At 49.6% G+C, this 24,072-nt stretch overlaps 5 protein-coding genes across 5 annotated transcripts; all 5 read left to right on the top strand.

The window, feature by feature from the left end:
• Positions 1-343: 343 nt before the first annotated feature.
• On the top strand, positions 344-14,584 carry TbgDal_X7110 (hypothetical protein, conserved; the record flags this gene model as incomplete). Its single annotated transcript, XM_011779586.1, has 1 exon — positions 344-14,584. The coding sequence occupies one exon, from the start codon at positions 344-346 to the stop codon at positions 14,582-14,584; it is 14,241 nt and encodes a 4,746-aa protein (XP_011777888.1).
• Positions 14,585-15,573: 989 nt separating this feature from the next.
• TbgDal_X7100 (translation elongation factor 1-beta, putative) lies at positions 15,574-16,179 on the top strand (the record flags this gene model as incomplete). The annotated part of the gene is made up of 1 exon (XM_011779585.1): positions 15,574-16,179. The coding sequence occupies one exon, from the start codon at positions 15,574-15,576 to the stop codon at positions 16,177-16,179; it is 606 nt and encodes a 201-aa protein (XP_011777887.1).
• A 945-nt stretch (positions 16,180-17,124) lies between these two features.
• TbgDal_X7090 (hypothetical protein, conserved) lies at positions 17,125-18,765 on the top strand (the record flags this gene model as incomplete). The annotated part of the gene is made up of 1 exon (XM_011779584.1): positions 17,125-18,765. The coding sequence occupies one exon, from the start codon at positions 17,125-17,127 to the stop codon at positions 18,763-18,765; it is 1,641 nt and encodes a 546-aa protein (XP_011777886.1).
• Positions 18,766-19,254: 489 nt separating this feature from the next.
• On the top strand, positions 19,255-22,263 carry TbgDal_X7080 (hypothetical protein, conserved; the record flags this gene model as incomplete). The annotated part of the gene is made up of 1 exon (XM_011779583.1): positions 19,255-22,263. One exon carries the CDS (start codon positions 19,255-19,257, stop codon positions 22,261-22,263), a length of 3,009 nt encoding a protein of 1,002 aa, XP_011777885.1.
• A 431-nt stretch (positions 22,264-22,694) lies between these two features.
• TbgDal_X7070 (hypothetical protein, conserved) lies at positions 22,695-23,996 on the top strand (the record flags this gene model as incomplete). Its single annotated transcript, XM_011779582.1, has 1 exon — positions 22,695-23,996. The coding sequence occupies one exon, from the start codon at positions 22,695-22,697 to the stop codon at positions 23,994-23,996; it is 1,302 nt and encodes a 433-aa protein (XP_011777884.1).
• Between the last annotated feature and the right edge of the window lie 76 nt (positions 23,997-24,072).

The raw sequence follows: 24,072 nt of genomic DNA, 5'->3' as shown, positions 1-24,072 counted from the left end.
GGGTTTGATTTTTTTTTTATCACCTTTCCTATCCCTAATTCAGCTGTGGGTTTAGGGTATTTGTAATTTATTTTTATTTTTTTTTAAACAAGAAGCAAGTCCCTCCTCGTTTCCAAGCGGTCTTATCCGCTGGCTCACATTAAGGAAAATTAGGGTGGGGGAAAAAAAAGGACGGTGACACATCGCTGTGAAACCGTGTGAAATTCTCCACTAGCCTTAGTTAAGCGAAGTAACGTGTTGCCAGCAATTGGTTATGGGAGGTGGCAGACGTCTGAAAAACGGCGTTGGCTTTAAATCTGCGAGTAAACCTGAGAAAGTTTGAGGGTAAATTTCCGTGTATAGCATGTTGGAGAAACGGCTCTCCGTCTTGCTTGCTACGTATTTGAACAACTTTGTTTGTGATCTGAATGAAGAGCAACTGCAAATATCACTCTGGTCGGGTGAAGTGGTCCTTCGGCATATTCAGCTACGTGCTAATATCCTGGACCAACTCACCCATTTCCTCCTCCCCAATGGGGAAGAAAGTCCTGACGGCATGAATAATCAGGGCACAGATGGTGGTAGCGGAGCGTTTCCTGTACCCTTTCGAATATTAAAAGGCACAGTGAGCGAGTTAATTATTACAATTCCATGGACTTCTCTGGAGGCGGAACCAGTTATGGTGGAAGCGCGTGCGGTGGAAATTGTTGTCACACCTTTACGCAGTGCACCTTATGACGCGGAGGAGGAAAAGGCTCGAGCGCGGAAAGTGCAAGTAGGCCAACTGAAGGCATTTGAGAAGATGAGGACGGGGAAGAGTTGCCCTCCCTCTGAAAGAATACCGGAGGGACCTCTGAATTTTCTTACTTCTGGTGGGTTCGTTGGGTTTGAGGGATACATGGAACAACTAACCGAAACTATTAAGCAAAATATTTGCATTGCATTGCACAATGTACGCATCAAGTACGTTTTCGACTACGAGGGGCTTGCACACCGCTTCACCAGTGCCCTCAGTGTGGTTATGGAGAAGGTACGAATCAATACCACCAACACCTCTTGGACTGAATGTTTTGTTGTTGATCCGGCGGAGCCTTGCTGCAAAAAAGTTGTCATGAGTGGTGTTCGGCTTTCCCTCCACGCGTTTAAGCACTGTGGGCCCACTGACAGCGAGGGCTTCCAACACGAAGAAGACGACACATCATGGGGATGGTCGGAAAATATGGAGATTTTAAAGGTGGACGAACTTGCCTTCAATATTCTCGTTATGAGGGGAGGAAACTGCCCCGCTACCCCAAATCGACCGGGGGAGAGGAAAGTGGAGGTGTCCGTAACGGCATCGAGCATGATTACCATCCGTGGTTGTTTTGGGGCTTTAAGAACGTTAGCCATAATAAGGGACTCGTGCCGATACGGATTTCAGTCCTTGAAATACAGAAAGAATCTTCATTTGCTTTGCGATGATGGTAAAGAAAACGTTAAAGGCGTGACGTTGGCCCGTCGTCGGTGGTGGTTTGCGATCCGTTGTATTCTCGATGATATCTGCCCCGCACCGCTTGCTGCAGGGGGACGGAGTCGCTTCATTAAAAAAATTACGCAATTGTGTGCATTACGGAGGGAATACTGTTCACTATGGAAGCGAACGCAAGGCGTTGCCTGGCTGCCTCACCTTACAAAGGAGGAGGAGAGCCGAATGAACGCGGTGGAGGAGCTGTTACACACCCAACAGATTATATTTTTTCGGTGCCTGACATACGCTGAGCTGCGGAGAGAGAAGCGGTCTATGTCCCAGCAGAAACGCTATATTGAAGATGCCATGAGGCGAAACCAGCCATATGTTGGTGGGGCTGATTCGGAAGCGGTTTCTGCTGCAGCGATGACCGATACATCTACCTTCACAGGAGGTGGGGATAGCAGTGGTAATACTGTAAGCAACAGTTCCTGGTTAACGCAATGGTGGTTTGCTTCCCCCAATACTAACAGGGGTACCTATTTGGTGAAGAGTGCGGACGATACTTCCTCAGCAGTTAAATGCTTTGATGACGACTTTGAAGAGGAATGGGTAATTGGTCGACAGTTTTTGTCATCTCTACAGATGCGACGCACCGATAGGTTAGCGGGGTCACCGTCGTCACCGTCTTGGGAAAGCAGGGATTCCGGTGGACTTATCAGCGTTCTGTCTCTCAGCTTTCCATCGATTGAGGCAGCTTTTTATCCGCAGGTATGGAGCAGCGGTGTCAGCGCGCCGAAACCGCTTCAATTGTACGTAGACCATCTTCAGCAACACCTCTTTGGGCGCCTGACGTCTTTATGTTGCTCCTACACGAATACCCCTTCACCATGCGAAAACCGAAATGGACTGTTACTGACGGTTGATAAGGCAACTGTAAGTATATGTGGCCCCATTTCCACTCCATTACTTGAGTATGACGACACGTATTCATGCGGTACAGGCAGGAGGACTGAGAATTGTGGCAGATGCAGTAATGCCATGCGTAAGTCGTGGTTGACAGTTACGATCAATGAAACACGGTCGAGAATGAGTGTCGCGGTGGCATTCACTCGGGTTGTTGCCCAACCTTGGCATGAGTGGAGATGGTGGTGCGACGCGATAAAAGCCTTCGGTGGTGCATTACTCGAATCCACCAACCGAAGCTGCAACCCTTCCAAATGCCAAACGGCCAAAACATTTTCCGCAATTGATATTTGTGTGGACGGAGTTATCGTTTCTGTTCCTCTGGCATCTGCCTGGTCGTGTCAACGCAACCTCACTTTGTGTGTCAACAACATTTACCTTTCCAAACTTGGACGAGAGCCGCAGGTGTCGTGGAAGCTTGTTTCTGGTGTTGAAACTCCAATCAGTATCCGATGCACAGGTACTTCAAGCGTACTAACTTTATGGGATGTTGTAGTAGTCGTCACATTTGAGAAGGGTGTGCCTCTTTTCGGAACCCTGCGGGCCGAATTGACTGTCGAGCCACTTTTTTTTGCCATTATTTCTGATCATCTAAGCAACTTGTCGCTTCTTGACAGAGACACACTGCAGACTCTCCTGCAGCACATCACTGAAAACGGTAGCGAATGGCGCCTTGAATCCGATACGGTTCTGTCTGTCGGGAACAGTACATTTACATTTCCAGCATCTCAGTGTCGTAACTACCTTGCCGTTTTGTACCAGTACGCGTGCGACAGTGCGAAGTGGGCGGCGCAGGCACTTAAAAGCACCAATGAACAGGTACCGCATGGAGAAGTAAGTGTGGGAGCGGCTCCTACGCAGCGGGATATGCTTTTTATGGAAGGTGTTGAACTGGTGATATACTCTGGGAGAGTAATTGTGCAAGATGTCGCTGGTAAAGATGTTGGGTATATTGATCTACCGCACTGCATGGATGGAGGTGAACACCATCCTTCGGTGTCTTCACTAACGTTTGAAGGTAGTCGTGCGCTTAAAGTGGAGACAAGCATCTCGGAGGGTGGTAAACATATGGTCGCTGCGGTGCGGTCACCAGAACTACATGTTTGTTCGCCCTGTGGGCAGTACATGCTTGTGCTCGAGAATTTCACTGCGAAGTACGTCCCGTATGCAGTTTCACTTTCCCTCAAAGCGGTTGCAGCGCAGGTTGTAATATGTAGTTCTCTGGTTTGCTGCGTGGAGGTGCTACTGGGTGCCTACGCCTCCCTTTGGCGACAGTCGTTATCAGCGTCAGATTTAGCCGCTCGCTTTTTTGGTGGTGTTGCTCGGGCTGTGGAAAGGGATGGTGCTCTCCCCAATGACACTGAAACGTCGACCAAGACCTCTTCCGCGAAAAGTGTTTTTAGTAATCAGGTGGTCGATGTCGACATCGGGCGGCTAGACGTCCGGTTCTGCTCGGAGGAAGCAGATGGGATTATTTTGGTATCTGTAAATGATTTGGTGTTGCAGAGAAGCGTCGGGACTGAGGGTGACACAACAAAGGTGACAAAAGTGAAGGCTTATGGAGCTCTAGCAGGTATCGAGTACATGGTGGTCGGAGGAGAAACGATGGGACCATTTGTGTTATTTTCCTCAGTTAAAAATATATCCACTCGCGGCAGTTCGTTGTGTAGCACCTTTAAATTTTGTTCGTCCGGTGTATCTGAAGAGGATACAACACGAACGCACGTGAGTTTTGACATCATAGGCGGTTGTGTCCACATATTTTATGAATATTGGGTGCGGCTTCTTTCACTTTATTGGACGCCAAGCGTTATGAAGATGTTTTCTGTGTTTGACTCACATTACAGCAAACAAGGCTTTTTACTTGCATCGTGTGAAAAGGTTGCTCCCGCAGAGAGAGAGGACAGGAGGGTTGGGAAAAGTTTTTTTACCGCCCGTAGTGAGATCAGCGGCATTAGTGTTTTTGTCGCCACTGATGCAACTCAAAGGATCGACTTCCTGAAAGATGATACATTCATTACCCTCGATATCGAGCGTATTACCCTCATATACAACGACATGATGAAAGATACCGCGGGCAACATACTTTCCCGACAACCCTTCAGACTAACTGCAGAACTTCAGCAGATGCGGCACCTATTCACAGGAAGTGGGTCGCAGTCCGTGATGGTGCCCTTCATCTCTCGTGCCTCGGCGGTAATTAATAGTCAGATGCGCCTGGTGCCTGGTGCTGATAAAGAAAATTACGTGCATGTTGGCGGTGGGAGTAACGACCTCGCAATACTATTGAACATTGATCCCTCTGCCTTTGAAAGCGCTCCAGACATGGTCGATGTTGAACATGGTGCAGGCGGTGTTAGTGTCGGTAATAGTCCCACCAGGGATGCAATTCAGTGTTTGAAGCTAACGCCACGAATGCTAGCGTCTTTCATCCGTTCATTTCTTTTTAACTTCTGTGAGGTTTGCAGTACGCCGAAATGTCCCCACAGTGCACCTCCAGATGCTGGTGGATCGGCGCCGAAGATGGCTACCTACGTTCTCTCAACAGTCTCGCCGCTTCGATGTACGCTTATCGAAAAAGGTGAGGATGATGAAGAAGCTATACTGGAAATTAATACACATATGCAGTTGTACTCGACCAACGGCACAGCGGGGGGTGAGCCCTCAACCGTAGTTCGCTTTGATGCCCTTTCCATTGATGACGCAACCCCCAGTCGTCGCGTTCTTCTTCCTGGTGTGCCTCACTGGCAACAACAGCAGGTAATTCATCAGACTACTAAAGGCCACAGAAGGAGACTGATTGAGCTAGGAAAAAGTTCCATCTCCAGGGTGACGCGAAAACAGCGGGGGCCTCTCAGCGAGGTTATCGTTGATTGCTTCTTCGACAACATAACAGTATTTGCTGCACGCCACTCGTGCCTCGCGCTGCTAAGGTTTGTCGTTGCTTGTCGCACCTGGTTGGCCGAGTGGGGAAGGACCAAACGCGCAACACACCTTTATCGCGAGGGGAACAATGTCGTCCCTCCGGCTACCACATCGGTGCTTAATGTTTTACTTCGCAGGTGCGCAGTGCATCTCGAAGAACCGTCCGGGGAACCGCTCGTGGTATTTCATATACCATCATTGTCAGGGACACTCAACGTTGGGCCACTCGAAAGAAAATTCAAAGTTGCATTAGATGAGAGCGCCTCCATTTGGTCGTACGGGGAGGCCACGGATGCCGTGCGTGTCACACAGGATTCCGGGCAACTCAATACGGGGAGGTATTCCGTACCTGCTCTCGCACAAGTTGGTGCAGTTTGCTTGACGGTGATTGAGCCGTTTGGGGGAACTGAAGGAGCATGCAGTTCCGATTTGGTCAGCAAGGAGGAAACCCATATCCATTACACCCGCACCATAGAACTTTCGGCTCAATCTGTTTGTTTGAATGTTGACAGCACTACTTTGATTCGTTTACTTCACTTCGGGGTGAACGAGTCCTCTGCGTACGTGTCCATTGTATTTCCCAATGACGAGAGCGGTAACAGCACTTGTGAGGCAGGACCGGGCGCGATTATATCCGAGCTATTGCTATCCAGGATTACTGTCGTTGTAAGGGATGCTCTGTTCTACCCGAAAACTGATTATGAAGTGAAAAGAGTCCAAGTCGAGCGCCTTGATGTGTCCTCAGGGTTTACAGTTAAGGAAGTTACCGAGAACAATTCGGGTAAGGATGGGCCCATGCATCACTTCACTGCTGTGTACACGGCGAAGATAACGGGAGCAGCTGTTGGTTTCTCGCAACTTCCCTCTTTGTCATTCCCAAATGTGGAGGCACAGGCTGAAATTCCTATTGCTGGGGCATTACACGCCAGGCGGGTCTGGGACACTACTGCGACTTCGGATAACGATGAGGGTGAACCAATGGCGTTTACTTCGGGTACATCTTCGGCCACGGCGGCACCGCCGTCGATGGGGCGACTGATTCGAATTGGCGCAGATCAGAATGTTTCTTTCGTTATTTCCATTTCCCATATAAGGGAACTTCATCGCACACTGCGGGCGCTTGCGTCATCACCTTTTTTTTCGGGTGGGTTCTCGCCACTGTCGGCGGTCGGCACTACACCGGTCTGCTACTCAACAAAGGTAGCACGAGACACGCATTCAACGGGAGCGTTCTTCTCAGTGCTTATATATCTCCCCTCTTTTTCCGTTTCCTTAACGGGGGACGACGCAGTGGGAAGATCGGTAACCGACATCACGGCTAGTGAGGCAGAGTCAAAAAGCATCACCACACTTATGGTTGCTAAGGTCGATGGCGTTTTGGCTTTAGCCTCTGTTGCTTTGCCCGGTGAAGGGAAACCGTTCAAGGGAGGACTTACGTTCCACGGATCATTTGAGCTCTCGGATGGTGATGGTAACGTTATTGTCCACCGGCAGCCGGCGACAGGATACAGTGAGGTGTTGCGACCGCTTAGCGCTACGCAGCGCTGGCCAAACTCTTTTCCGAGTGACGTTGGGCTGCAGCTGGACATTATGAATTCTGTGTCGGAGCAGCAGGTTAGGCTACAGATACGCAGTTTCGTGGTCGCGCTCAATTCACATACCGTCGACTTTCTATCGTGGATTCACTGCATTATTGACCCCATGAAGTATAACGGGCCACGTGGCAACTGTAGTGGGGAGGGTGCTGGGTTTGATGGCCTGAGGAATGATGTAACCCCTATGAAAGAACTTTCGCCAGCTTCTTTTGAGTGCTCTTCCTATCGCGGAAAGCAAACCATAGTGAAGGTTTGCATTAAAGGACTCTCCCTCCAACTGGAGCAGGTGGCATTGCTGAACTGTTCTGAGGTGAGAGGCAAATTTGGTTGGGGGACAGCCCTCAACAGTAGCAGCTCCCATTCTATTCCGTATGAATTCAGCGTTCGACATGTGTCAGTGGTGCGGGTCAAGGACCAGCTAGCATTTTTTGAAGTTGCCGAATCGCAGGTAAGAGTCGCGGGAGCGGAAGAGGTGAGTGTTGCTGCTAGAGGTATAATACTGAATAACTACAACGTCACATTCTACATCTGCTTATGGGCTCGCATGAATGATCTGTGGGGTGATGCGGGTCGGAAACTACATTTTCCTACGAAGGGAGTGCGGACGCCCGTGAGGTCTATTGATGTCACAATTGAAAAGGTCAATGTCCGTCTTTTCCCTCTTGCAAATGATTCGGCGTTGTGCTCGAATAATGGTAGTGTGGATCTGCTGTTTCCAGCTGTGGAGGTGAAGAACACCGCGGATAGGGCAAAGGATTGCTTAATGGTGAAGATTGAAAGGGCTTCTCTGTGCTACAAATCCCCATCGGCGTTGTTTTCGCCTCTCGCTGAGAACGTCTCATTTGTGTTCTCTCTAGAAAAAAATCTCCTTGAGTTGTCACGTCACGTGTCTATGCGTTTTGGGAATATTGAACTGTCTGCGCCGCTGGGTGATGTGCTGGAGTCTTGTTCGATGTCGGTGCTGCAGGCGACCCTCCCTCTGATGGGGATATTACCCTTTATGCATAACAATGAACCGACATGGACGCATACAGGGGAATCGGCCACTACAAAAACCTTCAGTAGCGACACGGTCCTTTTTTATATCTCGTTTTTGTCGGTTAAGTTGTATGCACCGCAGTCAGGTGGGGAATTTGTGGGTTGGCGGCATCATGTGCTGTTCGGTGTGGACCTCCATCAATTATCGTTTGAGCGGGAGCGAACTGTCCAGCGAGAACGTGTGGTTGCACGTGTCTTATCCATCACCAGCGCCGCTGACTCAGCCATTCAAAGTGAGTTTATCACCGCGATAGCTCCTGAAAACGCCGAAGATTCTTCGATGAAACGGGCAATTTACATTCGCAGAGACGTTTGCATCGATTACTCGGAGACATGTCGCGAAGCATCTGTTTCACCCAATTTGGACAGTGAATGTATGAGACCCTGTGGGAAACTTGGGACAAAAGTGGTAAGCTACGTCGCACGATTGCATGCCCTAAGGTTGGTTGTTTCACCGAAGTTATGCAACGCTGTAAGTGACCACGTCTTGCGACCCATATCTGTAGCAGCTCATCGGACGCTACAAACTGCAGTGCACTGGTTTTCATCATGCCAGATCGCGGACAGAAGTGCTTTCCAGTGCTTCTGCGGGATCGATGGCAGCCCCTCAGTTGCCTTAGGGGGTTGTGGTCGGTTGATTACCATTTCCGGCGACGTTTGTTTGTGTAAAGACCTTTTGCTGGGCGGGAAGAGTGGGTTCCGTCTCCGCTTTGTGAAGGGTTCGGCTCAGGGTAACCCGATAAACACAATCTTTGTGAGGTGTATCGGCTCCGCAAAGGTAATCCTTGCCCCGACCAGCACCCACCACCATTTGTTAGAATCACTTATACTTGTGGATTCGAGACTTACCGTGGTGTTTCAAGATGTTCCATTCATTGTAAATCACGGGAAGGTGGCGGATTATGTGGTTCTTGGGGAGGGATCTTTTTGTGTTGTACCTGATGGAATACCATCCTCTTCACACAGCACGGCACATACGAGTATATTTCCTCCCTCGTTGTTGCCTTTGACCGAACTTGGATGGTGCAATGTCAAGGTCAGTTTCGACGTTTTGTGTGGAGTTACGCTTTTACTGTGTTCCAACAACGAAACTGTGACCGTGTTTGGACGCACGAGTGCTCGATACGAGGTTGAGAAAAAATGTTATGAGGGCGCTTCCAGTATCGTGGAATACGTAGGGGAGAGCGGTTCCGTAAAACTTTCGCCTGTTTCAGTACGGTATGGCAACTCCCTGACTGCCGTCGATGAACCCTCGGAATTAATCATCGACATCCAGTACCACAGAGGCGATAGGGCGCGTGGAGGCATCAGTACCACGCAGGTAAATATGATAGTCCCCCCCGTGTGTTCTACAGTTCCATTGAGATACCTTTTGCTAATGGGAAACATCGCTAACTTGTTGAGAAAAGCATTTCGCGAAATATGTTCAATCCGGCAACTGGTTAAGAGTTGTGACCCACGCTGTGCTCCTTATTCCTCTGAAGCGCTTGGCCTGGAATGCACAGGGTTGAGCCGAACATTGGGCCAGGACGTAATTGCCCATCAACCCGTTTTTCAGACTTCGTTCTCACCGACGGGCATTGGTGGCCTGGAGTCGTGGTTTGAGTTTGGTTTGGTGGCTCCTCATGTTGAGTTTGTTATAACGGATGATTTCACGAGGGAAAAATTTGTACTTGCCTTGACGGGTACATGTATACGCGGGAGGGCTACACGAAACCTCTCCCGTGGTAGTTGCAAGGGGTATGCTGCACTCCACGTGACGAGTTGCCAACCTAATCAACCGCCTTGCAACGTTGTCTCACTTTCACCGGAATTTACTGTGGAGTACACGCAGCATGCTGGTGACGGGTACTCACTCCAGGGTTTGTTGATGTTACAGTCAGTCAGCGTAACACTTCCTCTTATCACGCTTGCCCGCTTGACGCGTCCCTCGCCTAGTCGGTGGTGGGTTGGTGTGCCGGGTTTCTGCAACAACACAGGTGTTCCTCTTACCTTAGTCACTGTTCTTGGACCTCATAATTCTCAAAACAAGGGTAACGTTTTCAGTGAATTCCATGCGCTGCCGAACGGTAAACTTATGCAGCTTTCGGATCCTCAGCGCACGTTCACCAGCTTTCGGATAGTATGTGGATTTGTTGATGGTTCTGACCGGTGCTGCAGTGCTTTGCAAGATGCTAAAGTTGATGTGGACATTTTAACCCTTCGCCGTGTCACAACGCATCGAATTCCATTCACTGATGGTTTCGCTGGACTGTTGGACATCGTGCTGCGGTACGATGAGGTTAACGATGTGGTAAATATCACTACCCCTGTCACAGTTCGAAATGAACTTACAGACCACTTAGTGTCTGTGCCCGATGCCTCGTGTTCCCCCCTCGTGGTTCCTCCGAAGGAGACACGGTATATGACCTTTACATGTTTAAGGCAACCGCTGTCATTGTTGGTTGGCGAGGAGTGGCGTTTTGATCAGCAGGACGAATTCATTACACTGGAGTTGCTCATTAGTGCGTTCGTTCTTCTGTCTTCTGGAGAACATGAAGAACTGCCTCTGAGAGGTGGTTTGGGCACAAGTACAGCGAATTCCCAGGAGGTTGGGCAAAAAGTTCGTTGTCGTGATACTGCCTTCCAGTGCAGTGGTGCAGACTATGCACGGCGTGGGCACATGAGGGGAAACGATGTACTTGTGCTTCCCCTGTGGCTCACAGGGGCTCGTGGTCCCGAGGGGGATCAAGCGGGATGCGAATACGAGACATTTGGTGTCCTCTTTTCGCTTAGGCGAAAGGCTTTCCCCGTCGAAGACCCAACGAAGTCTCGTCTTATGCAGCGTTGTGACGTAGAGCTCTGTATCCGGCCAATGATAACGGTACTGAACAACACTGGTGGGACATTGGCTGTCGTCATTTCAACAAGGGGAAACGAATTCACCCCCCTGGACGAGCCACGTTTTGTTCAGTGTGGAGAAGAGTATAACAATTTTACGCGACCTTCTTCTGGTGAGGGGTATTCCGTGAGTTTGTCATGCCAACTGCCAAATGGTGTGCGGTTGACTTCGTCGAAACCAACTCCCCTAAATTTCTCTGAAAGGGCAACAGTTGGAATGAAAGTTTGTACCGTTGATGGTGATGAAACACCAGTAGTGGGACTGGTAATGGAGCGTGTCGAGCCCGACAAGTTTGTCGTGCGTGTACCTGCGGTGCTCGTGAATATGCTGCCTTTTCCCATTAGGGTTGCAGATAAGTTTGGCACACCGTTATTGGGTGAAGGAGAGGGTAAGTATCTTGCCCCAAAGCGTGAGTTTCCCATCCTAATGCCACTAATGGAGGGAAAAGAGATTGCCCAATCTCCCGAAGCACCTGTGTTAATTCGTGTTATGATTGGGAGTTCGACGCCAGACACTTCTGGGTTGTTTGCATGCAATGATCCAATGAGTTCAGAATGTATTCGCGTTGTGGATGGCGAGAAGGTGCACCTCTTTAGGGCCCGTCGCTGTAAAGAGGTGACAGACAACATGCAGGTTGCGCCGCGGGTCTGCTTAGAGCCAATGTGGATATTAAGAAATCAGAACCGTGCGCTCTCCCTTGCCGTGCGATGTTTGGGTTTAGACACTATCGTGGTAATACCACCCCAATCAAGCGTGGAGTGGACAACGTTTGCCGCAGCTTCCGCTACTGACCCACTCGTGCAAGTTTGCTATGTCCATAAGGAGGTGGGTGACCTCTTCGTTTGGTCAAACAAAGTGAGGCTTTTAACGCTGTCGACTTTGAATGTGCCTATTGTAATGAAGCATTACGTTTCGACGGGAAGCACTAATGGGAGGGATCAAGCGTTCCGGAATCTATTAAATTCAATGGGCGTCATAACACTCCGCTCATTACGTGTTCCGCCACTTTATGGAGATGATCCCATTCCAGAGAATTTTGCTTGTCTTTCTATTGTGCCGAACAAGCGGAGGTCACGCTTCTTAGTTGACTTTGACCTGGATGGGGGTACGCATATCGTTGTTGAAAACCGCACAAACCGTCTTCTGATTTACGAAGAGATGCCACACTCTTTGTCGGGCGTCTCAAAGGCCGAGCGTTCATACATTGTGCAACCCTTCACCGACAGTGTGACTTGCTTTGAGAGTGACGACGCGAATGCTGCCATACGCTTGACGTTGCATGGCGACTATGGGTACTCTCAGACTTGCACGATAAACCTCGACGAAGTCGCAACTGCGTGTGAGGGAGTAAAGGTGGCACCGGATATGTTTGTGCTCTGCACCCTTGACTGCGGGCAGCAGAAGTATCACATTTCTGTAACAGGCGACCGCTCTCTTGAAAGTGCCCTTGTATTTAGGCCACAACGTATCCTGCATTTGGAAGTGCTTGTCCACACGGTGTCGCTCTACGTTGCCTCCAAATGCGTTCCGAAAACAGTTCATTCGCTGCTAGACACGCCCTTGGCCCCGTTTGTGACTCAAAACAAATTCCATTTTGTGCCCACAACGAACTCTAGCTTTACGGACGCACAAGCACTGTCTTATATCCAGTGCCGTGAATTGGATTTGATCCTTATGGAAGCGACTGGAATATACTGTACGGCATCGCTCAATCAAAGGCATTGCTTCGGTCGGATGGATGTTGGTCGTGTGGCTGTCGTGGACTGCACTACACCAGAACCAGTTCACCCTGTTGTTGTACTAATCAATACCGTCGACGCGGTTGGTGCCGTTTCGGGCAATATACTGAAGAAACCCTGTCTTTCTCTACAATTGCATGTTCTTGTACCTGAACGGCGCGCCGCCATTGATATGACCTCAAATAAGAAGAAGGTGAAAACCATCCGGATAAGGAGCGTCTCTGTTAAGGTCGCGCCCGTTACCGTAAAGGTGTCGGACACGTTCTTGTTTCTGCTCCAGCAGGCGGCTTGTTGCTTGGAGAGCGAGCAGTGTCAGATGAAAAGTACGGAGGAAAGTTATGTGACTGGTTCGAATGTTTGCAAACCAAGCACGAAGGATGAATTATCTACCACGGGGCTGCGCGAACGTGGTGCTGTTAATAACTATCACATTGCAACGTTAGAGGTATCACCAGTTGAGTTGGAGTTTACCATTACTCGGCGCAAGGATGGCTTGTACGATCCGTTCGCGGGTTTATTTTCCATAAGCCGTTTCATACCTTCGGTAGAGCGCGCCCCTTTGAGTATAAACGGTATAAGTATGGAAGATATAAACCAGCGAAGTAACTCGGTAGGCTGCGCGCTGTTGGAAGCACTGTGGCCGCTATATCGCAACCAGCTTGCCCTGCAGTTTCCTAGGATTGTTGGTTCCATGGAAGTTCTCGGAAATCCTATTGCACTGCTGAGTGGGTGGAAGAGAGGTGTCCGATCCCTTCTACTTGGGACAGCAGAAATGAATATGCTTAAGGGGTTGCGTGACTTCCTGTGTACGACGACATCCTCCACTTTGCACTCCGTTGGGTTAATTTCCCATGCCGGCAGTCGCACTGCGGCGAACTTCTCGTGGGACAACGAGTGGCTTGAGCAAGTGAGTGAAGGGCATCACCGCGTAGGTGACCCTGCGAAGAAGGGAGGAGTGCTGTGGGGTATGGGGCAGGGCTTACGTGATGGCATTGCGGGCGTTTTCTCACGTCCACTCAACGGCGTGCGAACCTCAGGTTTGACAGGTTTCGTTACTGGCGTTGCCACCGGAGCTGTGGGACTCATCACTCGACCGGTTGCAGGTATACTTGGGGGCGTAGGAAACACTGCTGAGTTCTATGCTAAGGTTCTACAGGAACCTGACGCAACACCTAATATTCATCCTCACTACTTGGAAAGCGGGCGCAACTTCAAAAAGACAGCCGTTCGCGAAAACACGGCGGGTGGCACACTTCCCGATGTGGACAGTGCCACATTTGCTAACGATGCGCTTCCATATATTGTTGGTGGCGAGAAGTCGGAAGTAACATGTGGTTTCCTGGGAGCTGCGTCGTGCGAGAGCGATGCAGACGCGCGATGCAACGCAGTTGAACGTGTGGTTGGTTCAAGTGATATGCACCGAGAGGTTTGCAATGACTCCGTTACTTGCGCGGATGATTTTGTATCCTATGCCGCGTACGAATCCGTTAGGAGGAGAGTGCAGCAGAATTGCTCTGCAAGTGACAACGCGGAGCGCTTGTTTATTGAGTCCGTTGGTGCCCACAATTACGCCCTGCGCGCGAGTTGGTCTTCTTTTGTTACCCAGACGACAACAGAGGAATTCTACAGGTGGTTGCACGTCGCTCTTGCCTCTCTCATTAAGGATGAGATTCACCTATTGGTGCGGGCCACGCCGTCAACGGGGTATGCATCAATCGAACAAGCTCATTTAAGAAGCAGCAGCTCCGTCTCTTCGGAACAAACTGACCAAACTTACATCTTGAGGAGGCAGCAAGCAAGAGACATAAGGAAAGCGATAGGCACAAAGGATTTGCTAAAGTACGTCTCGGCTGAACAGTTCGCTGGGGTGTGCACTCTAGAAGAAATTAAACAGAATCTCACCCCCGAGGCTATCAAAAAGAAACTGCCGCCAATATTACCAGCTTTGGTGCGTGAGTCGGTGAGGACTTTACTGACTGGTGATTACCACGGCTGTCATGCATCCATTAAATAACATGTAGTTCGTGTTAGTGTGTGTATATGTTAATTGATTTTTGTGTGTGGTGTGAGTCTAGCTGTTGGGGTGCCTTGGTTGCTATTGTTATTTCGTTTAAATTGTTATTGGCTGCTCGTGTTGGTGTGTTTGCCTTTTTCGTTTGTAGTTTTGTCGAGGTTAGATTAGCAGGTTGAGAATACGTAGCCGAGACATCTCGCGTAGTGCGGGGGTCCATATATGCTCCCTTCTTTACATTACTTTCTTGCCTTTTCATTCATTTTATCTTTTTTTTTTCGTGCGTGCTTGTCTGTTTCTTTTTTCCTTTTTTCCGTGTGTAAGCTTGGATCTCCTTCCTTTGCTAAAACCCATCTGCATCAACTTCATTTGTTTCCGCGGTGAGTGGTGAAAATACATGGGTGTGAGGGGTTGCTATTCATTGATTATGATGACCTTTAGTTGCCCACTGTGCGCAACCCAGCCCTCTCCCCCTTTTCTTTTTTTTTTTTAACCCTCACCGTTGGCATATTACGATTATCCACTGATAAGATTGAAAACCGTCCGACAGCAACTGAACAAAATTGTAAAGAAGGATAGTTGTACGTGTATTCCCCTGACTGAGTTACGTATGGGATCAGCAGACAAATTTCTCCATTATGGCTTCTCCGAGGTGGTTCGTGACTTTAAGTAAATGGAACTACGGGGTGTGGACGTTTATCGGTGGATCGACTATTTAGTTTACTGCATTGTCTCGCAAAACTGGAGGACTTATGTGACCGCAGCACTGTCGATTAAGGGACATTGAAAACTTTTCTAACTTTTCATTCAGTAGTTTGAGTTTAATACAAATTTTTGCTTTGTGAGCTGCCTCCATATTTGCATGCCTAGCGTGGTCAACGAATTGTCTTTTTTTTTTTTTTTGAGTACTTTCTCTTGACGATTATTATCCTTTTATAAAGGAAGTATAACTATCGAAGACTTACTACGAGATACAAACAGGTACGAAGACGATGTCATCGCTAAAGGAAATCAATGGTCGCCTGAGCGCACAACCATACGTCTCGGGGTTCACACCGAGTAAAGAAGACGCTCGCATCTTCAGTGAGATGTTTGGTTCTAATACCGCTGTGATTCAATGGGCTGCTCGCATGGCGGCTTATTATCAGGCGGAACGCGTCCAGCTGACGAAAGGAGCAACCGCATCAAAGACGTCCGCGACGACCAAAGCTGCTGCCGGTGATGATGATGATATCGATCTTTTTGGTGAGGCCACTGAAGAGGAACTTGCGGCCCTGGAGGCCAAGAAGAAGAAGGATGCTGCAGCAAAGAGCTCCAAGAAGGTGATCATTGCAAAATCATCAATCCTGTTTGACATCAAGCCGTGGGATGACACAGTGGACTTAGATGGACTCGCACAGAAACTCCACGCAATTAAGAGAGATGGTCTACTGTGGGGTGACCACAAACTGGTGCCCATTGCGTTCGGAGTTAAGAAACTGCAACAGTTGGTTGTCATCGAGGACGATAAGGTATCTGGAGATGACCTGGAAGAGATGATCATGTCTTTCGGGGATGATGTTCAGTCGATGGATATTGTTGCTTGGAACAAGATCTAAGTCAAATCCTCTCGAGGCGATTCCATGAGCACGGTGTTGGGGAGGGACAGAAGTATTTTTCACCCTTTGTTCTTGTCAGACATTTGGACGGGGTCGTTTGGAATGTGGCGAGTTATGGCAAGCGGTGTACTGATTGATAGCAAACGTTACGAGTGGAGGAGGTTGTGCAGTACCCCGATTTCCCCCCCCCCAACTCAGATCGTCGCTATTGCCAAACACCTTCATCATCTCAACGACCTTTTGCCGCAGCCTCCTCAACCGTAAATCAACAATAATAATAATTATATATATATATATATATATATATTTATTTATTTATTTATATATATATATTTATATATTTATATTTATAAAAAAAGAAATATGAGAGGAAAGGAAGGGAAATATGAGATTATGAAGGGGAGAATTTCTGAGCCTAAGAGGAAACGGGAGTACGATGATTACTATAGCCTTTTACGGCCCCTACTTTCCCATTCGCCAGCGGTAAATTAAGAAAACAAGACCAGAAAAAAGAGATTAAAAAATGCAAAAGTTATGGAGATGCCAACGCCATAAAAGAAGAACGTAACATGACTAGTAAGGCGTATTTTCCGCCATTTAAGCAGGGGAAAAAGAAGAAACGACCAGCAACAGCGAAAGCGACCCAATCGTTGTTCGGGTTTCGATGCAGTGACTGAGGTGTTTATAACTTGCAGCTGTTTTCTGTGTACCCCGCGTGCTATTAAACTCTCGTTTTCCTTGGGTTTTCCCCTTCATCACTCTTCATTACTAACTTCCTTCCGCAAACGCAAAACATTTGGGACTCAGAATGTTAGGGGAGAAACTACCCGCTCTAACGTGAAACTGTTATCTAAACATAAGGGAAATCAGTAGGGTTGGCACCCGTTGAGTGGGAGGATTTTGAAGACTGAATCACCTCCAAAAAAAACATTTAAGGAAGGGGTGATGTATTTACATTCCATGAAGCGCTACATACGTGCACCACTAGCGCCTCTGTTAAATGTGGGACGATCTAATTCCAGCTGCGGCGGTGCCGTTTGTTTTTGCGCCCCATGCGCTGGGCGAACTGCATACTGTCCAGCCTACGCGACGCAGGTTGCAGGTTTCTGCATGCCAACCGCCGCGCTTCTACAATCATGGGCAGTTAGGACAAACCGGACGTGGATGTGTGTGAAGGAAGAGTGCCGACACGTGAATGCACCCGGTGCAACCCACTGCGAATCGTGTGGGGAGGTGAAGCCGAACCTTAAGGGCTGGTTATGCGTTGAGTGCAGCACCCGAAACCACAAGGGGGTAAAGAAATGTCACAAGTGCGCTGCACCAGCGGAAAAAAGCAGCGAGTTTTGGATGTGCGCGGCCTGTGAGAAGAACAATCGCATCGACGACTTGGATGATAATAGTTGTTGTGGTTTCTGCGGTTATGATATGGCCCCCATGACAATGACTGAAGCTGAGGCATTGAGAATACAGCAGGAGCGATCCGAGCGCCTTCGAGAGACTCAGGAGCGGTTCGATGCCCTTTCCGCGAAGGATGCCGATGAACAGTTCGGTGATGAGATGGCCGGTGCTTCGGAGTTACCGGCAGCATTGAAACAGGGAGTTCCACCGGCACCACGCACAATGTTTGACATTCCCGAGGTGAAACCTTTCGCGCCTACGCCTCAGGGAACTAAGCATTCGCGCATATTGAGGAAACCGCACCCCGCTTCCTCACCGGGAGCTCCTTCAGGGCCTCCTGGATTCGATTGGATGTGTCGAGAACCCAGTTGCGCCGTCATCAATTCTGGGGATGAGGAATGTTGCACGGGGTGCGGCAAACACATAGAGCCAACAGAATGGGAGTGCTGCCACTGCGGTGCAGTGAATCACATGACTCGCGCTAGGTGCTTTAATTGCCGTGTTACCATTTCTATATCTTGGGTATGCTCCGACTGCAGAACAGCTACATGTATTTATGAGCGAAGTTGTAGAGCTTGTAACAAAGCAAGGCCCCCGACAGAACCGAAGGAGGCTCGAGACGTGCAAACACCATCGCAGAATGCCGGACGTGCTGGATTTTCGGCTAATCGCCGCCGGATGCCGTTTAGACAGGATTGGAACTGTGGGGAGTGTCAAGGTCTTAATTTTGCGTCCAGAACTTCATGTTACCAATGCGGAGCTGCACGAAGTACAGCAGACGCTTCTTACAACGGTGGTGCAGGTGGGGGCGATGGGGGTTTTGACGGGGGCGCCGGCCTAAGTGTGAGCCACAATAACTGGTTCTGCCGCCACTGTCAGGCGAGCAACTTCCGCACTCGTGCAAGTTGTTGGCAATGCGGTCGGGCATCTTCAGAGTCAGGTGCTACCACGTGGTCAGAAGACGACTCTGCGCCCCACTTTGAGAAGGAAGGTTTCCAACAGACGTCCGACGGCAACGTAGCGGAAGGTCAAGTAAACGTGTGGAACAAAAAGACGGATGATTGGACTTGCGGCAAGTGCTTTTCCAAGAACTTTAAGAACAGACAGGAGTGCCACAAATGTGGAGCAACGAAGACGGTAGCGGTTGCCCCGCGGCGTGCTTTTGTGCGGAAGCCCGTCAAAATTTGAGACATTCCTATTCGTTTATTTAACTTTGCTTGCTATAACAGCGGCAAATAACTATCACGCTGGATAGACGTTGTCACAGATTCTCGCACCGTCGCTATTTCATATTGGTCTTTTACCTACTGCCGGAAAGCGACCTACTTAATTTTTTTTCTTTTCGTAGCTTCCGTGGTAAAAAGGTGCATGTTCGTGTTACATCACTGATGGGGGTAGTGATTTCTTCTTCCTTTCGTTTTCGAATTGGATCTTATCAAAGTGACATCGTTACGGATCGCCACGGCTTAGCGGGGAATTTTAGTTCACACATAATGTCGAAATTTTCTAACGATGACTATTTACCTCTCATCTCAGTGTTCCTGTATCTTTAGACTTTCATTTTGTGCTCTCACCGTTACTCTTCTTGGGGACCGTCTCACTTCTCCGTCCCTTTCCCGTGTTGATTTTGTTATTGCCCTTTACTACGCTTATTAGGTGATTGCGAGGGTGGTACACATGTGGCGCCCACCAATCCTAGGGCTCTTGAAGACGGCCTTGCGAGGGTCGTCGCGACACATGGCGGGAAGAAAGTTTCTGCACACTTTACGGGACGAGGATTTGGAAGATGAGGAGCAGTTGGCACGCCTCTTGGTGCAAGATGTGAGTGCGCCAACACAATCAACTGTTACGGCATGGGTTAGCACCGGCGTAATTGAGTCTCAGGAACTGGTGCGTGCTCATCTGGAAGGCGGTGTTGAAGTAACTGCCGCGGAGGATAACACATTAGCTGACGCCATGTTTGTAGAAGGGGAATCTGCGGAGTCATTGCCTAGCAGTTCGCCTATCACTCCCACAAGGCGCGCAAACAATCACCTCGCAAAGTATTCGCACATACGTCAGGCAATTCACACAAAGCGGTTAAAGGACGGCGCAAAACTCGTGGGTGAGGCGGCACTAGAATGGATGTGTTGTGGTTGCCGCACCTACAACTTTATCGGGCGCAGGACATGTAGATCCTGTAAGCAGAGCAGTTTAGAATCTTGTAAGCACAATACAGCACCAGCACGGCACCTACCACTCTTTCCGGCCATATGGACGTGCCACTCCTGCGGGCATAATAACAACCCGTGCCCCGCCGATGCAACGAACCGAAGCAAATTTTCTTGCGAGAGCTGTGGTGACCCTTTTCCGGGGATCAGAGAGTGGTATTGTCCTTCATGTTGCCATATCAACTCTCGCGGGTCCGTGCAGTGTGCCACGTGTTACGCCGACCGCCCTTTTCGTTGGTCTTGTTCCAGTTGCGGACACGACAAGAACTCAATATTCTTCACAGAGTGTCGAAACTGTCATTCCGTCCGCCGGAGGCTCGTGTCCGACTCTACGGTTCTCTGTCCGAGCTGCCGCCAACGGAACGACGTGCAGTGGGAAATGTGCTTCATGTGCATGACACCATTGGGGATGATGAACAGTGTTCGGAAGTTGCAGTTAAAGGTTGAGAGTGGTCTCGCTCCAGAAGATAAAAGTGCCGCAAACTCCGCAGTGGAGGATGAAAATTGCGCTCAACCCAATAATCGAGGCGGAACACCGCCAACAACCAACGACGTGGCCGAGGATGCTGGTGAAGGAAAGGTGGGACCGTCGGTTGAATGCACCGGAGAAGCACATGACGGGACCAAAGCGGAGAGTGAGCAGCACAATAACCACCGGGAGCAAGTCCAGCTTTCCCTTGGAGATGAGAAAAATACCAGGGATTCCGCTGTCATGGAAGACTGTGCTGCAACTGCTGCTAGAGTTAAGGCTGCGGAGCGCGGCACCTGGTGGTGTACGGAATGCAACGTTCTTCAACGACGCAACGTTGGTTTTTGTGATATATGTCTGAAACCGAGGGTTGTTGTGGACTCTAGAGAGCCGCCAAAATCCATTGCTGCGGATTCATTGACAAGTGAGACAAAAGGCACAGCGTCTTGTTTGACCGAAACCGGGACTGTGCTGCCGAATGAGGGGCAGTGCAAAACTGACCAAGCTACTGTGGGCGGAGGAAAACATTTGGGTGGGGATGGTGCTGAAGTAACGGAAACAAAGTTCTCTGACACATTTATCCCTTTCAGCGTCAACACTACCGAAACGGGCGAGTGGCGTTGTCCCTACTGCAGAAATCTGCTGGGCCCGACGGTGACGTCTTGCTGTGGCGTAACCCGCGAGGCTCCTTTTGGCTACTGGCGGTGCAGTGCTTGCTGCAGCACCAATAGGGATGAACGCGCTCGCTGTTTGGGTTGTGGCGCAGCTCCGCAAGCGGTAAAACCATGGCGTTGCTATATGTGCCGCAGGCGGAACGAAGCTGATGTATTTCAGTGTGATTACTGTGGGAGCGCCCATCCGCGGCATTGGGTTTGTGGACAGTGCGGGTCGAAATGCCAGCAGTCTGGTGACAGTCGCTGTTCGTCCTGCGGTTCCGTCAAGAAAAAACTTGAGGTTGTTGTTTGCCCACATTGCTCAGTGCCAAACAACTTCCTTCGAAAGAGCTGTTTTCGCTGCCGGGCACGTTTGGTGTCGGATGATTGGCACTGTGAGAAGTGTGGCTACGGTCAGAATGGAAAAAATTCTCGCCGCTGCACCGGATGTGGGGAACCACGGCGGTTCAATATGGACGAGATTACGTGGGTGTGTGATGTGTGCAGTACGGCTGTGGCTTCAGGTGGTGCGTTGAAGGAACGTAAGCAATGCCCGCGGTGCAACTCGGACCGAACGGAGCGGAGTTTGGAGATACCTAGCAGATGGCAGTGCCGCAGTTGCGGTGTGGCAAATGCCTATTCGGTACCAGCTTGCTTGGAATGCGGCAATGCGCGTAGGTTGGGAAATATGCGCACACATACCAGCTGTCGCGCGTGCTTCCGGCTAACTTTTTTGGATGAGAAAGAGCGCTGTGAACACTGTGGGGCGGTTATGTCCGAGGTTATCAATGATGTTGGCTCGCTCGTCTCCAGCTCAGGACTCCACCCCCTGGTGAGGGGCGCTGTCGATTCCCTTTCTGTAGCCGAAGGAACACGGGAAAACGGCTGCATCTCGCCAACACCTGCCGGTGTTGGCCCCAGAGACGACTCATTCATCCCAGGAACGCTCTCCCCGTTTACCGCCACCGATCACAGGGGTAGTGTAGTTGCCAACATGATCACAAAAGATGTCTGTGGGGTTTCTTTTCAGCCAATTGATTCGAGTGTTTGTTGTTATGGACCTAAAACACTTGACACTTCTCAAGAGGAAGGAGATACCGTGGAGTGCTTGTTGCAATGCAGCGAGGAGGGCAGCGGCACTGAAACATCTGCGCCAGAAAGCTGTCTAGTGAGCGATGCCGAGGAATGGTGTGCAGGGGATTTGGGTTGTGAAGAACTTGACGAGACTGTGGATGTCATCAACGGTGAGTGGTGCGAAAGCATCCCCTCTTGGATTTGCAGTAACTGTGAAGCAAAGAATCTTGACGAAGCCGATGTTTGTGTTGATTGTGGCATTGCCAAATGCGACAAATAGATTTCATTAAATCTATCTATTAAGTCCAGCGTCCGAAGTTCTAACCGTGTTGTCAGTCGTGTGGGTCGTTTTTTTTTTCTTTCTGGTAATGGAGGTGGTGAACGCACTTGTTCTGTTTGACCCTGGTAAAGCGCGGAATTAATTTCCTCCCTCTCAACCGTCGTATACTTTTCCCCTATTCTTCCGCGACCTTTCGATATATTTTTCTTTATAACCCCACGGCGATATGTGGTGAAAAGCTCGAACCAAGCTTGTACACGTATCTACCGGCGAAATTGAAGCGATCTCAGAAAATATAAAGGAATTTTGAGGAAGCAAAATTTAACAAAGAGAAATATTGAGTAGCGTTTTGACGTGAATATACGTACATACGAAGCTCCAAAAAAAAAAAAAAAGAGAAATACACACATTAAAGGGGTAAGCTTGCTGCAATGGACGAGAGAGGCATCTTAGAATCCATTTTACAGTTCACGCATTCGCCAATGTGGCGTACCCCCGTTGACAACTTCATTGACGAGAGGTGTGCCCTCTTCACGGACGATGAAGAGATGAAGGTCGAGCAGACAGAGGTACACATGCAATTTCGAAAAATTACCGATGACATTCTTTCTAAATACGTGAAGGAGCTAGGCATAACGCTAGAGGACGCGCTGAATGCTGTGGTGAACTCCATGGACACCGCGAGCCAGACGAACAGGCTTGGCAAGAAGTTCATGCAGGAAATCTTCTATATCGAGGATTTCCCCACCTTCCACAAGATGATGGTGCGACGCAACATCGAGCTCGACATCCTTGCTCAGTGTGAAATCAGTCAAAAACGTGAGAACAGTGGTGCAAAAACTGCAAATGATGAGGAGGAGGCGATGAGGCTCGCTATCGAGGCTTCTCTTAACGATGAGGAGAAGACCCGCCGTCTAATGGAGTTGGAGGATCTGCAGCTACAGGAGGCACTCGCCCTATCTATTGCTGCTGAGCACGAGCGGGCCCGCAACACGTTCGAGAAAATCAGCCAGGAGGCCGTGGAGGAGGCCAAAGTGGTTGGAAAAGCTGCGGCTGAAGAAACCAAGTTGAAAAAATTAACAGCTGCGGAGGAGGAAAAGGAAAAAACTATTGTTAAGTTGGAGGAGCGCGCACTCGAGGTGCGCCAGCAGGCGATGCTGCAGCGTCTTACGGCAACCATGGTTGTGGAACCCACTCCAGTTGCTCCAAAGAAGGAGGCACCGGCACCAGCACCAGCGAAGGCGCCCGCCGAGAGCAAACCTGCCGCCACTGCTGCGAAGGCCCCCACAGCACCTCCTGCCGTTCCCCCAGGGCCACTTTCCCGGGGTCGCCCAATCATGCCAAGCCTTCATACCGATCACGGTGCGGATTCTGGAAAAAAGTTTGGCTTCTCGAAGTTGCCTACGCACCAACCGTCCTTCAAGCAACTTGAGGCCACGATGGCGAAAGGGATTGCAGGAGCATCATCTGCAGGTGGGGGTGCTGCCGGTGCTGGTGCTGCTTCTTCAAAAGTCGAGGACGAGGAATTGGCACGTCGTGCAGAGCATATGCGGAAGCAGAGGGAATTGATTCTGCAGAAAAACAGAGAAACCCGTGAGGAAGAGTTAAGAAACTACATGAACACAAAGACAACCAACCCTGCTGATAGCTCTGTTGGCAGAGTGGAGAGGCATATGACATTGGATCTTGCACAACGTTTGCGCAACGACATTCTTGATGAAACAAAGAAATAATTCCTTCTGTAAATACAAATGTGGAGTATTATGTCGTTTCTAATCTGAACTTACCAAACAAGATCTCCCAGCAGTG

Source organism: Trypanosoma brucei, chromosome 10 (assembly GCF_000210295.1).
Source record: "Trypanosoma brucei gambiense DAL972 chromosome 10, complete sequence".
NCBI lineage: Eukaryota > Euglenozoa > Kinetoplastea > Trypanosomatida > Trypanosomatidae > Trypanosoma > Trypanosoma brucei.
This window is presented reverse-complemented; position numbering and strand designations above follow the sequence as displayed.